This window comes from Diplotaxodon limnothrissa, linkage group LG6 (assembly GCF_057381915.1).
Source record: "Diplotaxodon limnothrissa isolate DT_005_m linkage group LG6, D_limnothrissa_male_GT1.1, whole genome shotgun sequence".
Lineage (NCBI taxonomy): Eukaryota > Metazoa > Chordata > Actinopteri > Cichliformes > Cichlidae > Diplotaxodon > Diplotaxodon limnothrissa.
In genome coordinates this window covers 43,630,930-43,645,930 of record NC_140601.1, presented here as the reverse complement: position 1 = coordinate 43,645,930, position 15,001 = coordinate 43,630,930, and the positions used below count along the sequence as shown (strand labels likewise).

The 15,001-nt window shown below is 49.8% G+C and overlaps 2 protein-coding genes across 2 annotated transcripts in view; both read right to left on the bottom strand.

Annotated features, from left to right (window-relative positions):
• Window positions 1-188: 188 nt before the first annotated feature.
• LOC146631325 (BTB/POZ domain-containing protein 3-like) lies at window positions 189-5,872 on the bottom strand. The gene is made up of 5 exons (XM_085355302.1): window positions 5,764-5,872; window positions 5,220-5,441; window positions 4,819-4,909; window positions 2,666-2,784; window positions 189-2,585 (listed from the first exon to the last, which is right to left on the bottom strand). Exons 2-5 carry the CDS (start codon window positions 5,357-5,359, stop codon window positions 1,553-1,555), a joined length of 1,383 nt encoding a protein of 460 aa, XP_085211428.1. The 5' UTR covers window positions 5,360-5,441; window positions 5,764-5,872; the 3' UTR covers window positions 189-1,552.
• Window positions 5,873-8,907: 3,035 nt separating this feature from the next.
• LOC146631324 (striatin-like) overlaps window positions 8,908-15,001 on the bottom strand; it is a 31,298-nt gene continuing 25,204 nt past the window's right edge. The window contains exons 8-18 of the mRNA XM_085355323.1: window positions 14,178-14,291; window positions 12,960-13,103; window positions 12,743-12,879; window positions 12,334-12,509; window positions 10,916-10,963; window positions 10,691-10,812; window positions 10,436-10,603; window positions 10,168-10,308; window positions 9,543-9,644; window positions 9,373-9,459; window positions 8,908-9,077 (exon numbers count right to left, since the gene is read on the bottom strand). Coding sequence (XP_085211449.1) covers window positions 8,908-9,077; window positions 9,373-9,459; window positions 9,543-9,644; window positions 10,168-10,308; window positions 10,436-10,603; window positions 10,691-10,812; window positions 10,916-10,963; window positions 12,334-12,509; window positions 12,743-12,879; window positions 12,960-13,103; window positions 14,178-14,291 — 1,409 coding nt within the window. The remainder of the gene's footprint in view (window positions 9,078-9,372; window positions 9,460-9,542; window positions 9,645-10,167; window positions 10,309-10,435; window positions 10,604-10,690; window positions 10,813-10,915; window positions 10,964-12,333; window positions 12,510-12,742; window positions 12,880-12,959; window positions 13,104-14,177; window positions 14,292-15,001) is intronic.

Here is a 15,001-nt window from a genome sequence, read left to right as displayed (position 1 = left end):
TTTCAGATTACACAAAGAAAAAGAGGAAGACGAGTAGTGTCTGTCACAGAAATCCATTTACACACCTTCAACAAAAACCTAGGATAACATAGGTACACATGTGATTTTCAAAGTAAGAGCCCGAGGATTTTAAACTATAAAATTAAATAGAGTTAAAAATCACAGGAACATTTCAGTGAAACGTCCTTTTAATTGCTTCAAACAAATCAGAAACAGAAAATCAGGAATGTGATGAACCGTCCACGAACACAAACTAAAATAAAACTTTGATTCCTTCATCAACAGCAGGAATGTTTAAGAATCTCACTTTTACAAATTTTATTAAATTCAAACGTTTTCTTTAAGGCAACAAACTGAAAACCTTCAGAGACGCTGCTCGCCCAGTCCTCCCAGTTTATGTTTGGAAGAAGTCCCCAAGTTCCTGAAAAATCTTAAAGCTCTGCTCCAGGAGAAGAAACTGTCTGACCAACCAAAATAAAACAGTTGCATTTGTGGGCTGCTTTATTTATTTATTTATTTATGGCACGTTTGCACCAAAAGGTATTATTGGAAATTCCTGTGTTTAAAAACAAAGTTTAAAACCTAAAACGAACAAAGCGTTCAGCAGAAACGAACAGATGCTGTGACTGAGGCCAACACAGCTGTGCTGAAGCTCAAACAGGGCTGTCGTGTAATACCACTCGGCACCACAAGAGGGCGCAGTGAGACCTGAACCGTAATAAAGCTTCCCAAGAACATGAGGGTGGAACAGAGAAACAGTTCAGGTGAAAACATCTGGAGCAGAATTTCAGGATTTTAAAGTCGCGCGGCGCTGAGCTGGTGAACGTTTATATCAAACGCTCAGGAACCAGATCAGAGAGCGAAATATCCTGACAGCCGTGACAGAGCTCAGAGGAAAAACTCCCACAAACAGCTGAATCAGACTACAGGGAACATATTGTCCTCCTGCTTCAGAGCTGATGTTCACATTCAGACTGCAGCCACACAAAGTCAAATCACTGCTTGTGTCTCTTTAATTATCTGGTTAACGTCCACCGTGAGTAATAAAAGATGTGTTCGATCATCTCAGTCGCTTTTAAAAGCAAACACACTCGTCTGTACTTGCTTTTATCTGGTGACCTGAATATCTGATTGATTGTAGTTTTAGTGTTTAATCAATAGATATGATCGACAGCTTGTGGAAGTCCTCTGTGGTTCTGTGGACTGAACAGACTAACACAAGACCTTTAAACGGGGCTTTCAGACAGGATTGCACAGGTGTTTGTAGTGTGATGTCTGCTGACAGCTGTGGATTAATCTGCCACTGAAAGTAGTCCCGACCAACCTGAAGCCATCGTCTTTTCTTCCAACTCCTACATAACGGAGACGATGAACACAGGCAGCGTTGGAGGGACGTCTTCTTGTTTCTTCACGTTTCCATCGAGTCGTCGTTGTTCCGTCTTTGAGGCTCAGCGAGTCCGTCTTTCCTTCGGTAACTTCCTGAGAACTCCACAGTTTTAAAGTCAACATGGCAGTGAAGCAGGAATCTCTGCGGCGCCCTCCGTTCCGCCCGTCAGGCGTAGAAGATGAGCTCGGGGATCTGGCCTCCCTGCACGCCAGTGCCGTTGGTGCTGTCGGAGGAGCACTGGAACTGGAAGGTCACTTTCCCACACTGCACCTCGGTCATGCCCTCCTGGCCGAAGTAGCTCAGCTCGTTGCCGTCCAGCACCACGCTGGCGGTGTAGAAAGTGTCCGGCTCGATCTGCACCGGGTACTCGAACGACACGGGGAAGGTGCTGCTCGAGCCGTCGGAGAAGTACTTGATGATGCGCTGGGCCATCGGTACGCCCTGGCGCTTCAGCTCAATCTTGGCGTTATATTCGGCCGAGCCGCAGCTGGAGCCGTACAGGCCGAAGCCGGCGATGAAGACGCGCTTGTCGACCGCGAACTGGATGCTGTCGCAGCGACCTCGGTACCGCCACTGGTTGCTCCTGTAAGCGCAAGACTGGAAGCGGTGGCAGCGTTGCGGCGACAGGCCTTTACGCGGTTTGGTGCAGAACAGCAGATCGGGCTTGTTGGCCGCGGTGTACCACAGGAAGATGTCATTGGTCTCGTTGAGCGTGAGCACGCCAGACTGCGCCGCCCCGTTGGCAAAGTCCTCCAGCGCCATGGCGGGGATGCGGATCAGGTAGATGGCCTTACCCAGCACCAGGCGCTTGTTCTCGATGGTTGGCGGCAAATCCTGCCTCTGACACTCGGCCTCGGCCCAGTTCAGCGCCGCCTCGAACACCACCATCTCTTTGGCGTTGAGCGTTTCCCGCCGCAGGATGCTCTCCAGCGTCTGGACGTCGATGTCGCAAAAACCCTCAGAGCGCAGCGCGAGCTCGGCCTGCGCGTCGATCACCTCCCAGCAGCGCTGCGTCAGGTCGGGTTCCTCGAACAAGCAGCTCTGCGACAGCAGCACACAGGCGTTCTTTGCACTCAGGCTGGTCTCCAGGAAGTTGACGCAGGCTCGTGCCAGATGAGGTACGATGTACTTCTTGGCAGCATAGAGGGTGGCGAGCACCGTGTCGGCGCAAAGGTCGATCTCATCGCAGTAGATGTACCTGCGGAGGCAAAGGCACGGTTGTGGGTGAGCGGTCAGGTGTTTGTGTAACGAGGTAAACAAAATCAAAGGTTGACGCACTTCAACATGGCGAGGAAGGACGGTGGTTCTACGTCGGGGATGCGGATCTCGTCCTGATCCTCGGCCAGCTCGCCGTAGAACATGGCGTGGAAGACGGAGCTGCCGACAGCCAGGACGTACTGCCAGAACAGAGAACAACGAGGACGATGTCAGAGTCGAGAGTTACACTTTGAACACAACGACGCCCTGAGATTATCAAAGCTCAAAGAACAGGAGAACCACAACTGCATTTTATATCCTTTCACAACACTCGTGGTTACTTTAATTACCAATAAAAACAATATTATAAACTTCCAGGAATAACAAAAAACATGATGCTGATGTGCTGAGATTTAAACTGAGTCTAGCTGACGGGGGTGAAGTGGTGGCGAGTTTCAGACACGAGGCGTGGAGCAGCTGAAGGCTTATGGCGAGTAAACACTGGAGCCAGTGATGCTAGATCTGGTTAAAGCGCAGAACTCAAAGCGCTTTATACAACATTCACCCTCCCCCCTCTTAAGTGCTTTCTAGCTAACATTTACACTCTGACGGATGCTTCGGGGAGAAGCTTGGTATGTTGCCCACGGATACTTTAGCATGCAGTCAGAAATCAAACCAAACTTTAATTCATAGATGCCCTGATCTCCGGCCACTGACGCAATGCTCTACATTCTGATTACAGACAAACTGTTCACTGAGTGATTTGACACAGCCTGGTGTTCACATGCGGATCAAGGCTGTATCTGTTCTACGCTCTTTTATGGACCGTGGCATCGTATTTTTGATCCTTTTAGTTGTATGCTCATCTAATGGCTGAGCACTGATTACATACGACAGGCAAACACTTTTAAATTTAAGACTCTCCCATTCGTCGCGGGCTGATCCTTGCTGGAATCTGGGCGACGCCAGCCCGCCCTGACCGGACCCTCCGACCGGCTTCTTCCACCTACCTCTTCCTAACCAAGAAACGCTACAGGAAACGCGGTAGAAGGAGCGGCCGTCGCGTTCGCCTCAGGGTCTACTTTGAAGCCAGAGCCACTGGCTACCCACATGCCAGCCTGGACATTTGATCTTCTTTCCCTCCTTGCAGGAGCGCTCTGATGCTAAGTTGCTCACCCACCGTTCGATCTGCTCGGCTGACCATGAAGCTTACCCTTCCCTTCCTGTGGCATGTTTTCCTGCTGGGGTTTGGATAACATCGCTCCAACGCGGATTTTGCTGAAGCAACCTAAGTGTCCTACGACGCACCACCCGTGGCGATTTAGCCCCTAGGATACGGATGGCATTGCTCAATGTCAGGTCGCTGGTCAATAAGACCTTTCTCTTAAACGACTTCCTCTCCACTAACGGGATTGATGCTTTATTCCTGACTGAAACCTGGATTTGTCCTGGTGAGCTCATCCTTTTTTCCGATCTTCTTCCATCGGATTGTGTCGCTTTTAGCTCACCAAGGATTACTGGTAGGAGTGGCGGCGTAGCCTCGGAGATGACTGCATCCACGACCACACTCTGCGTGGTGGTTTACCGACTGCCTAAATATAGCAAATGTTTTATCACGGACTTTGCTGATCTCCTAGGTTCGGTTCTTTTTAAATTTGGTTGTGTTCTCATTGTCGGTGATTTTATCATACACAGTTGCTGTAAGGATGACCCCTTTGCTAAAGACTTCCTCGCTTTAACGGACTCTTAACCTGGTTCAGTGGGTTAATGACCCAACGCATGTTAAAGGACTTGTTTTTTCATATGGTCTGGACATTTGTGAATGAATATTTTGTCTTCTTTTGCAGCCATTCTTTCCCGAACCTCCTTGAAGCTGTTTGTTGTTATTGTGTTGCTGTGATATTCTGGTTTTATAGTCAGCTCCATGCGAACATGGTTTCTGCTAAACCGCGACAGCCTTTCATTAACTACTGATCGCTCCAGTGTTCAGAAATCAGCTGAGTCTTTAGCTAGAATCATGTGACCACAGATGTCCTTATTCAGCCTGCTCTGAGATCTTACTGAGACCAGTCTGTGCTCCTCACTGTATTTCTGACCTTCAGGCGGTGATGTCCTAACGTTTGCAGAGACTCAGCTGAAAGCATTAGAGTTGATAAAGCTGCCTGAGGAGCGAGCTGGTTGTGAGTGCTGAGCAGAATCTTCTGTGCTCTGAAACTGTCGAGTGTTTGCGTTACCTTGTGTCCGGGCACCCGCTGCGTCCCCCCCGGTGGTCCCACGACAAAGTGAACATCTGCCATCATCTCATTGTTGAACATGACTGAATTCCTATAAGAACACAGCAGTTTTGAGGGTTTGCTTAATGAAAAGACACCAAAGCAGGAGCAACCTGTCAGACCTGCAAACTCATCTTTCAAATACAGAAATGCTGGATGTGTGTCTGAGAAAGCTGCATGATGATTGAGGGTGAACTAAACATCCAGGACCCGTTCTCGGGGCTCTCACATTCTTGCAGCCGAGCATTTTAAAGTAATTTTTAAAAAGTCTTTTGCTTTTTAAATTCCGCTGCTGGCTTTTTCGGAGAGAATTTTAATCCTTTCTCTCTAGTGCTGGATCTCGGCCTCCTCCACACACCCACCTCTCTCTGATGGTGGGGTACAGGCCCTGCCAGTTACAGCTGGTGATGCTGGTGTTGTTGTTGGTGAGGTTCTGCTGCTGGTACTGCTGCACGGAGGCGGCCGGGACCAGCTTCTTGGTGGGAAACAGCTCCGCAGCCATCGTCCTGCAGTCAGACCGCGAACCCGCTCATGGCAGCCCGGGGAGCCGGTGCCACTGGAGGCCGGAGAGGAGAAGAGGAGCGCTGGGAAGAGAAACCAGAGTCTGCTTAAAACCCGCAGGATTTTAGCTGCGCGGAGCTAACATTAGCACAGCCAAACACATCTCGATACTTTCACCAAGTGTTTCAATAAAAGCGACAACAAATGACAAATCTGCAGCAGTAAAACCCCGAACCGGTGTGAGCAGGCAGCCCGACCCCGGAGTCCAAAATAAAAACTCATCTTATAAACGTGTTCCGTTTGTTAGCAGGTTTATGCTAAGCTAACTGAGTTATTTGCCACTTTAAAAAGTTCATTTCGCTTCTAAACTTCAGCCGTTTGTTAAATCGGTGCGTTAACACTCACCGTAAAGCCGCACAGATGTGCTTTCAATTATTTCCTCCTCATAAAACACGGTGTGTTGCTTTTTTTGTGCGTTTAGCGGAGCAGCTCTTGTTTCCCTGCAGGAGCCGCAGGCCTGTCAGCCAATCAGAGCGCAGCAGCGCCACACAGAGGCTTCTTCGTTTCCGTTTGGGAATCCAGCCTGAAGGCGAATCAGCGCCACCTGGCGGACCAGCGCTGCTTAAAAACCTGGTTTCTAAACCTTCAACAAGCAGCTTAAAACTGTTAATATTTATTACATAAAATAATAAAAATAATTGATAGCCAGTCTAACTACAGAGTCTGGTCAATAATAATTATAGTGGTCGAGACTTAGATAAACAAGAAATCAACCAATAAGATAGCAGAAAATCTTTAAAAAAACCAAACCTATGTGATAATCTGAGAGAAACTAAACTGACCGACTTCAGAGTGTTGTTTTTCCGTCTCTCGTTCCCGTCAACACTTAGAAAACAACAATGAAACCACGCAGGATGATATACAACATATTTCTTTATTGTTACTGATAAATCTGTCACTCTCCCACTCTGAAGGCAAAAAGACACAAAAAAGCCAAAACACAGTGTGTGAACTGTATGTACAGCCCGAGCAGCTCCCGTCGTCCCTCCTGCAGTTTCACAACAAAACACATCCACAGTTTACAGGCAGGATTCAGTCTGGAGTTCAGCTCACAGATTTCATCTGCAAACACTGCACAGAGACGGAGCCGCGTCCCCGAGTTTATCACCGAAGAGGAAGCAATGAGACGTGGTTACAGGAGGACATGTTGGCCTCTGTTAAAGGAGTCAGGATTCATTTTTATTCAGCTTTAAAATAAACTAAAGATATGATGGAAGCAAATTAAAATAAATACATTTTGTGCACTTTGTCAAAACTCACACTCTGAAACCTGTTGTTGCTCCACCAGACTTAGAAATATCATAAATGTGCTCCAGTGTGAGTCTGCTTGTTTTGCTCTGCAGGTTTCTGTCAGCGCTGAGAGAAAACCCGGCAGAACAGAACAGGAAGGAGAGCAAATTTAATCAGTTACACTCAGTGAAGCTGAAAGTCTTCAGTTCATCCAGATGAAGACGTATGAAAGACTGACGACAAACTGAAACTAATTTTGGGCAACAGAAGCTTCATAAGTGAGCGAGCGGCGTCTGTGCAGATTAGTACAAATCTTTAAACTTCTGAACCATTTAGGAACTCAGCGCTGACTCCATGTTGCTCTCAGCGGGCAGCTGAACATCATTTTCAACAAACTATGAATGTTTTTGGCAACTTTGCAACATAAAAATAAAAGCTGCCATCACACGTGTTCAATCTAAAGCTGTGCTGTCGTCACTGAGAAAAGACTGAGACATTTAAGAAGCTGAAAACCATCAAACGTTTGTTATCTTCGACACACGACTACACGACGCAGACGCTCTACAATCTGTCAAACCGATGAGTTGTTTTTGTTTAACGGGATGAGGCAGTGAGGATTGAAAACGTCCACAACTTCCTTTTATGGAAGAAAAAAACAAAAACGAATTGAATTGATTCATTTTAATGCAGAAATCAGCCAACTGTGTGGATATGCCCTTACTTTGGAAACCAAACAGGAAGTTGCCCGCTCGTATCGCGGACAAAACTTTTGAAAACAGCCTCGAACACAGACGCGTGCAGGTAAAGGTGAAAGTCGTGGATAAAAAGCTTTTACAGGAAGCGTTCACGTCTCTGTACAGACTGCATTCATGCTCCACACGAGTTTACAGGAAACACTCAACCTTTGAACTTTCTGCTCACTGACCCGTTGAAACCGCCCTAAATACTCTTTACACCAGTTAATAAATAGATTTGCTTTAATACCTAAAAACTGTACACACATATATCTGTTAAGTCTTTGTACACGCCGACCGTTTCACACCACGATGGGAAGCAGCTGCTTTCTGAGACGATGCGTTTGGTTAAAAAACACAGAAGTCGTTAAAACATCAGCAGAAACCCCGAAAAGAAGAAACGACACGTTCAAGTAAAACAGAATAAAAAAGATCCGCCTCACGGCGCACAAACCGAGCTGGAAAGCAGATCTGCGGGCGCAGCACAGGTGTTACTCAGGTATGTTACAAGAAGGTAATTAGCATTGGCAACAGCAGGCGTCGGGATGAGTCGGAGGCGTCCGGGCCGATCCGTCTGATTTCTGGGGAGAACAGCGTCGCCGCAGGGTCACGCCCACAAAAGCAGCCACATATCTTACAACCCGTGAGTGAGTGAGGAGAACCTTCCAGGTGAGGTTTCCCAAAAAGTCCCTGTTAGCGCCGCTCAGGGTTTGGAACAGAGCGCTCAGCGGATCAGAGATCGATGAGCAGCGTCTCGGAGGAGGAGGAGCCAAAGAAACCCCATCAGAGCTCAGGTGCAGCCAAACGGCCTCTGTTGTCCAGTGAAGGATTACTGCTCAGACCCAGCAGGTGGCGCCCTCTCAGGTTAACCCCGCCCTCTCCAGTGAGGACCTTCATGTTCGGATGTTTGGGGCTGGAGCCAATCAGGCGCCGATTCTCTTTAATGTTGCTTCCCACCGAGCGCCAGTCATCGCCAACAGCAGGGACGAGAACCTGATGGACCCAACTAGGGACGGCGACCGTGATGGGCCAAAGTTCCTGCCTGTGTGGGCGTGGCTCAGGTGGAGCACATTAAAGGCGGGGACAGATCCAGGACTGTCCTCGCCGCCGCTCAGCTCAGGACGGACAGACTAACAAACGGAGGTCGTGTGAAGGTTAAACTTGGCCGCCATCACCTCCCCGTCCCGACTCGTCTCCGGCGTCTCGGGTTTCTTCTGAGCGTCCGACAGAAAGAAGGCACATTACGATGAGACGTCTGCGGCGAGCCCGGAGCTGTTCGAGGGAGAACACACGCCGCGGCCTACCGCGTGATAACTTCTTCCCCTCACTCAGAGGTCAGTTTGTTTTGTGGATCCAGGCCAGCCCGAGTCCAGCAGGGGGCGGGGCTTAACATGAGAAGAATCTTAAAGGGGGGGGCGTGGGGGGGATTGAGTGGGGTCACCTTCTGCAGAGGAAGCGACCTCCATCTGTCCAAAAATAAGAACCCCACCGAGAACGTTGGGGCGGTCAGCTGACCACATTCAGGTCATACGAAGACTTTGGCGAGCGCGTCGGCCCCGGCGCTGCCGATGTAGCACTTGGTGGGATGGAACGCCACGTCGTGGATGGACTCCTCGAACTTCTTACGATGTGCTGTGAACTCCTGGATGCAGGTTTTACTCTCCATGTTCCACAGACGGATCGAGCAGTCGTGACCTGACGGGAAGAGAGACAGCCAATCAGCACAGAGCAGCACTGTAAATAAAGATGGAGGCCGTTACAGGACAAACAAACGATTGTTATTGTTGTTACATGGATACGTTTGTGTTTTTCATCATAAACGGACACTTCCTGGTTTCCTGATGCTGCGATTGGCTCGGCTGTGAGAACAGCGCGTTTTACTCCAGAGCTCTTAGAGTGAAAATAATAAATACAGGAAGTACCCGTAGGCTCTTTATAAAGTCTGATAATATTATGGGATGTGCCAGCTGGCGTGCGCTCGGATACTTACTTCCTGACATGAGGTAAAGGCCGTTTGGATCCACAGCGAGACTGGTGACAGCGTCCAGGTGGGCGACCATGGCGTGGATGAGCTTACCTTCAGTTTGAAACACGGTTAAAGTTTAAATTTGATCTGCGAGGCAACGAAAGAAGCGAAGCTGAGGACACGTCACAGCGTACCTGTGTTGTTATCAAAGAACTGGATGTGGCGGTCCTCCTGAGCGGTGATGGTGATCGGCAGCGTGGGATGGCTCAGCACTTTGTTGATCTTGCAGGGAGCTTCTGCGTGGAGGCGGGCGTGAGGAGGAAGGAGAACATTAGCAGTAAATACGTGTAAGCGTCAGAGCATCAGCTCGGCCTGCGGACGGCGCCGTGACACCGACGACGCTTCGAAACGGCAGCAGAATTAACTGGCAGACGCACAAACGAAAGTCTCTGCGAACTTCTCGTCGACACATCTGAAGCCTGCTTCATCCTGCTCATTGGTGAACGTGATTTAGAGGCGGAGCTCTGCAAACGCCGTTGGGACGCAGAGCAAAACAAACGTCGTAAACTCAGATTTTACTCACAGCAGAACAAAGAAAACGGAGCGGAGACATTTTTAGAAAGAGACGGCCGGAGGAGCCCTCAGCAGCTGATCGGGTGTCAGCAGGTCGGTCACATGATCGGGGATAAACAGACTCACGCGGACGGTTCGTTTCCTCAGTTTGAACATGTGACGTGTTTCTGTCGTGAGTAAAATGTCTGTTTTTATTCACGCTCTTTGTTCTCGGGTTGTAAATACTCGCCGAGCTCGTGGTCGTACCTGGAGGACCGGCCGACTCCAGCTTCAGGACGAGCTGCTGCGTCTCCATGTTGAAGAGTCCGATGTGTCCGGTGTCGAAGGACGTCACCATGTGAGCCGGCTCGCTGCTCACCAGGTCGACCGAGGTCGGGACTCCGAGCTCTGAGAGAGAGGCAGAGACTCAGCACAGCGCCACTTAAGCTCCTCCTCCTCGAGGAGTAACTAAAGGGACATAAAACTGCGCCTCCTTGAAGCTGCGGTGCAGATGTTCTCACAGATGTTCTCTTACCTCCTCGCTCGTTGAAAACAGCGAGAGACGGCGAGGTGTCGGCGGCGCTCCACAGCCGCACCGTCCCGTCGGCCGAGCAGGAGAGGAGGCGGCGGTGAGCCGAGCTGTAGACCACACCCCACACCGCGTCCGTGTGACCGCACAGCGCCCCCCGCAGGACGGACGGCTCTGCAGAGGAAACGAGAGCAAATCCTCACGTGAAGATGTGAACACAGAGCACGACGAAGGCGTGTGCTGGGAGGAGCCGGGTCGTACCATACGAGTCGTAGGGGTCGATGTTGGGGTTGGGGGTGTTCCAGCTCTGAATGGTGCCGTCTACGCCCCCGCTGAAGCACTGCTCGCCGCTCGAGCTCATGGTGACGCACAACACGGCTCCGCTACAGGACGAAATCAGAATGACAGACACTTACGTTGGTTTTATGACCGCATGAACGGAGTCGGGCTGAAGGTGGGCGGTGCTGGGAACGCTCCCACGCTCACCTGTGGGCTCGGAATGTGTAGATGGGCTCCACATCCAACGCCGCGCACCTGAGGACCGAAGCAGAGGAGTGAGACCGCCGGCTTCTAAAAGCCGTGTTCGTTTGTCCTGTAACATCAGCTCAGGCTGCAGACTGCACGATGCCACAGAAGCCCCGCCCAACTGCAGTTTAAACCTGTTTGTGAGGGGCAGCCAATCAGAGGAAAGTTTGCTTAACCCTTTAGAGCCGGTCGGAGCGGACACGCTCCATTTTGCGTAACTATTTTTAAATCCCAGTAGCTCTGCAACCACGTGAGCTAGCGCAATAAAAAAATTTTTGCATATGAAGCCGGAGGAGTTGTACTTACATCTGATGCCATCAGCTTGTCCTCGGTCACAGGTTCCTTCCACATAAAGCTTTACAAAAACTGCATAAAAGCACTTGCAGCAACAAAAACATAATATTCCAGAAACACGCTTTGCCGATCGATCAGCTGTTTGTAACACTTCCTACGTCCATCAGCGCGAACTATCACATGACCGCATGACCTGCCCGAAACCGGAAGTGATGTCATTTTGCGGAAATGTAGTTTTTTACCATCAGGGCCTCATGAGCCTATACTGGTGTTTTTAAAAGTTATGTTTGACTTTATGACTTTGTGTCGTTTCTGGGATGCTGAGGACTCATATTGCACTGCTGGAAATAGTTTATTTTGATGCATATGCTGCTTTTTTGCAAATTTGCATTATAATATTTATTTTTGTTTTTCCTGCAGTGTATAAAAATTTGTGTATTTCAAAAATAAAATTATGAAGACACTCAAAAACTAGTTTGTGAAACTTTTTTGTATTTACAGTTTTGAGGGATAAGCCTCTTAAATTTCTCTAACTAGAAATATATGTTAAAAAAACAAAAAGATTTTCAATTTTTTTGTAGTTTATTGCACTTTTTTGCAATTTATGTAATTACTATGCACCTAATGCAGACATATTATTACAATTTGGGCTGTAATGGTTGTATTGATGTATAGCAGCTTGAAATGCTCCAAAAAATGGCTCCACAGCAGGTAAACATATAATATAAGCTCTGGCGGACTTGGTTCTATGTCAGGTCTTAAAGGGTTAAAGGGAGAGGAGCTACAACGACTTGTTTCACAGAGGGGATAAACCGAGGCTCAGGATCATAATCAGAGGAGGATTATTTTGAGGAATCATGCAAAGCTACGTTAGCAGAGTCTACATTTGGATCCACGAGCCAGGCCAGCAGTCCCTCTCAGAGCGTTTTCAACTTCAGGGGCGGTATCTCGCTCAGGGGGACCGCCGCCGTTCGACCCCATGACCTTCCGATCATGGGGCCACTCTACACAACCACTCTGCCTACTGAGCTGTCCCTGCCCTGTTTCAGAGAATACGTGTGTGATGGCAAAACATGGAGTCTCACTTCTTGGCGGGCGCCGTCTTCTGGAGGTTCCACAGTTTGAGGGTGTGATCCTCGGAGGCGGTGACCAGAACCGGCTCCACCGGGTGGAAGGCCAGACTGCGCACCGAGTCAAAGTGGCTCCGCAGGGTAAACTTCGGGTTCCACGTCTTCCTCAGTGCATCTTTGTTGTTGGCGATCTGAGGGAGGGAAAAGGTCTCATTAAGCTCTCTGATAGGTTAGAATCAGCTGTGGGGGCGGAGCTCTATGTCAGGGTGCAGGAGCACTGTGGAAACACTCCTTGAATATTCAAAACAAAACAAACCACGAGTGGAATCAGGTTTTACTCGCTGCTCTTCATCTTTTCTTTCTGGGATTACGTCCACGAGGGGGCGTGGCCTGAAGCAGCCTGTGACAGGTTAACGTTACTCACGTCGTACATCAGGCCCTCGGCCTCGTTAGCGACGGTCAGTCCGGCCAGCTCTCCCAATCCGAGCTCGTTAGAAACCGCCTCGTCCACTCTGCCCAGAATGAACGACTTCCCCGACGACGGTAGGAACGTCATCGCCTCTGCAGGACGGAAACAGGAAACGTTTGAACATTCACGTCACTCACACATGACCGCTGAGCCGAGACGGAGGGAGGGCTACCATCATCGGGGCGTCCGACTTCGTGCTCGTTCAGCCTGGGCACGCTCGACCGAGAGGGGGGCGTCACGGCCGGCTGCATGGAGGGCAGGTCCTCGGCGTCCCGCAGGTTAGCCAGCATGTCCTGCAGCTTAGACCGGTTTGGTCCTGCAGGAGGAAGAAGAGAGACGAGAGAGGATGAGGAGGGGACAGGAAGCCCGATGAAGGCGGGAGAACAACGACGTTTGGAGGGAGAGATGAAAAATAAAACGTGAAACGTGAAGATGGAAAGAAGGAGCGGCAGCGGCTCTGCGAGGCATCGATGGCAAACAAAAGCAGAGAAACAAAGAAGACGAGCGAAGAGCAGGAAGGACAGAAACCTGCCGGACAGACGGCGACACGATGCAGATGAGTCGCTGCCATCGCAACACGAGCACGGACGGAAACCAACAGGAAGTAAAAAAACCTGAAGATAACCCAAAGAACATAACCTGACGCAAACCAGGGCGCAGTTTCCACAGCGCAATAAAGTTTCCTACAAATCATCTCAGTTTGAAAAGCACACTGATGGTCCAGCTGTGAAGGAGGACACTGTGGTATCTGCACATCTGGACGGCGTGAGCATTAAAGCGGCTCAGGTCTTACAACCTTCCACTCCACCGTCTTACGCTCCAGCACAACCAGAGCGCCACGCCTCAGTGACTGCAGTTCCTCTAACATGCAGCAGAGGCAGCAGTGAGTCAGTCCCCACAGACTCGTGTTCAAACTTTACAGCAGAAACAAACGTGTTTACAGCCTGATACACAAACTGTTTGATCTCTCTGTAACCTGATAACTCATTTAAAGTTTGCATTATGAGGGGCGTGGCCTCTTTGACTGTCACCTGCAGCTGCTAGCTGTCTGCTAGACTTCACCTCAGCTAACTGTCGTCCCTCGACTGTTCATCTTTTGTATACAGCCTCCTAACTGACCCTTGAAACGGTTGGATGCTACGACAGCTTCATTCATAAACCAAACAGAGGGTGGAGGCGAATCCTCCAATGAGATTTCCCAAATAACAAAGCTGCCATCTAACATGTGACACACAGAGGACCAGTGATGGGACTGAGGCGATGTGAGGAGGGAAAACTTAGAGGTGGAAAAGAGAATAAATAGTTTATTATTACAGGAAGAGGGTGAGGGGAACAAAAGGTAAAGAGGGTGAGGAGGGAGGATGAAGCACAGGCCTGCAGCACGACTTACTCTTCACCCCCTTCTTGCCCTTGCGTTCCTTCCTGTACTGCTCCTTGAGCTGGGCTATCAGCCCCTGGTCCACATCCCAGGCCATTTCACCCAGAGGAGACTGCTCTTCCTTCTCTACAGGACGGAGGGGAGGAGGCGGGGAGGAGGGGAGGGAGGAGAAGGGAGGGAGGGGAGGCAGAAACATGTTGTGAGTGTCTGGATGCAGTACAGTTCAAATCCATCCCTGAGGGAGACGTGATGACGAGCGAGGAACCTCAGACAGACGGGGGTAGCCCAGCTACGCTGTCGCTTTCATCTGCCAGCTGACCTCGCTCTACGGCGCCCCCTGTGCTTTACACACGTGTGCAGAGCCAGGCCAGCGGTCCCTCCCTCCTGTGAAACCTCGGCTAACCGCGTCCCGCGGAAACACGACGACGGCTGCAGAGGCAGCGAGTTGAGCGCCTCCTACAGGCGAGAAGGATGCAAAGATTCCTCCTGTACCATTCATCCCAGATAACCTCAACCAAAGACGAAGGCGACCTCACAGAATCTGCTCACCGTCTTACATCAACTTTAAAAATGTGCTGAATCTGTGTCTGTACGAGCGGGTCCAGGATTAACGATGTTTTTGTCCCTCGCAGAAAACACTCAGACCCAGAAGGAATCAGCTGGACGCTTCGTCCCACGTGAAGCTGAAAGCGTGAACGCGCTTTTTTCACATTTCCTCCAGTGAATCATCAGAGAAATCAAACATTCACATCGTGATGCAGCGAGTTGATCTGCGCCGTCTGAACAGCTTAAAGGTGTTTTTCACGCTCAAGTCATGAGACAAAGGATGCTTTCTG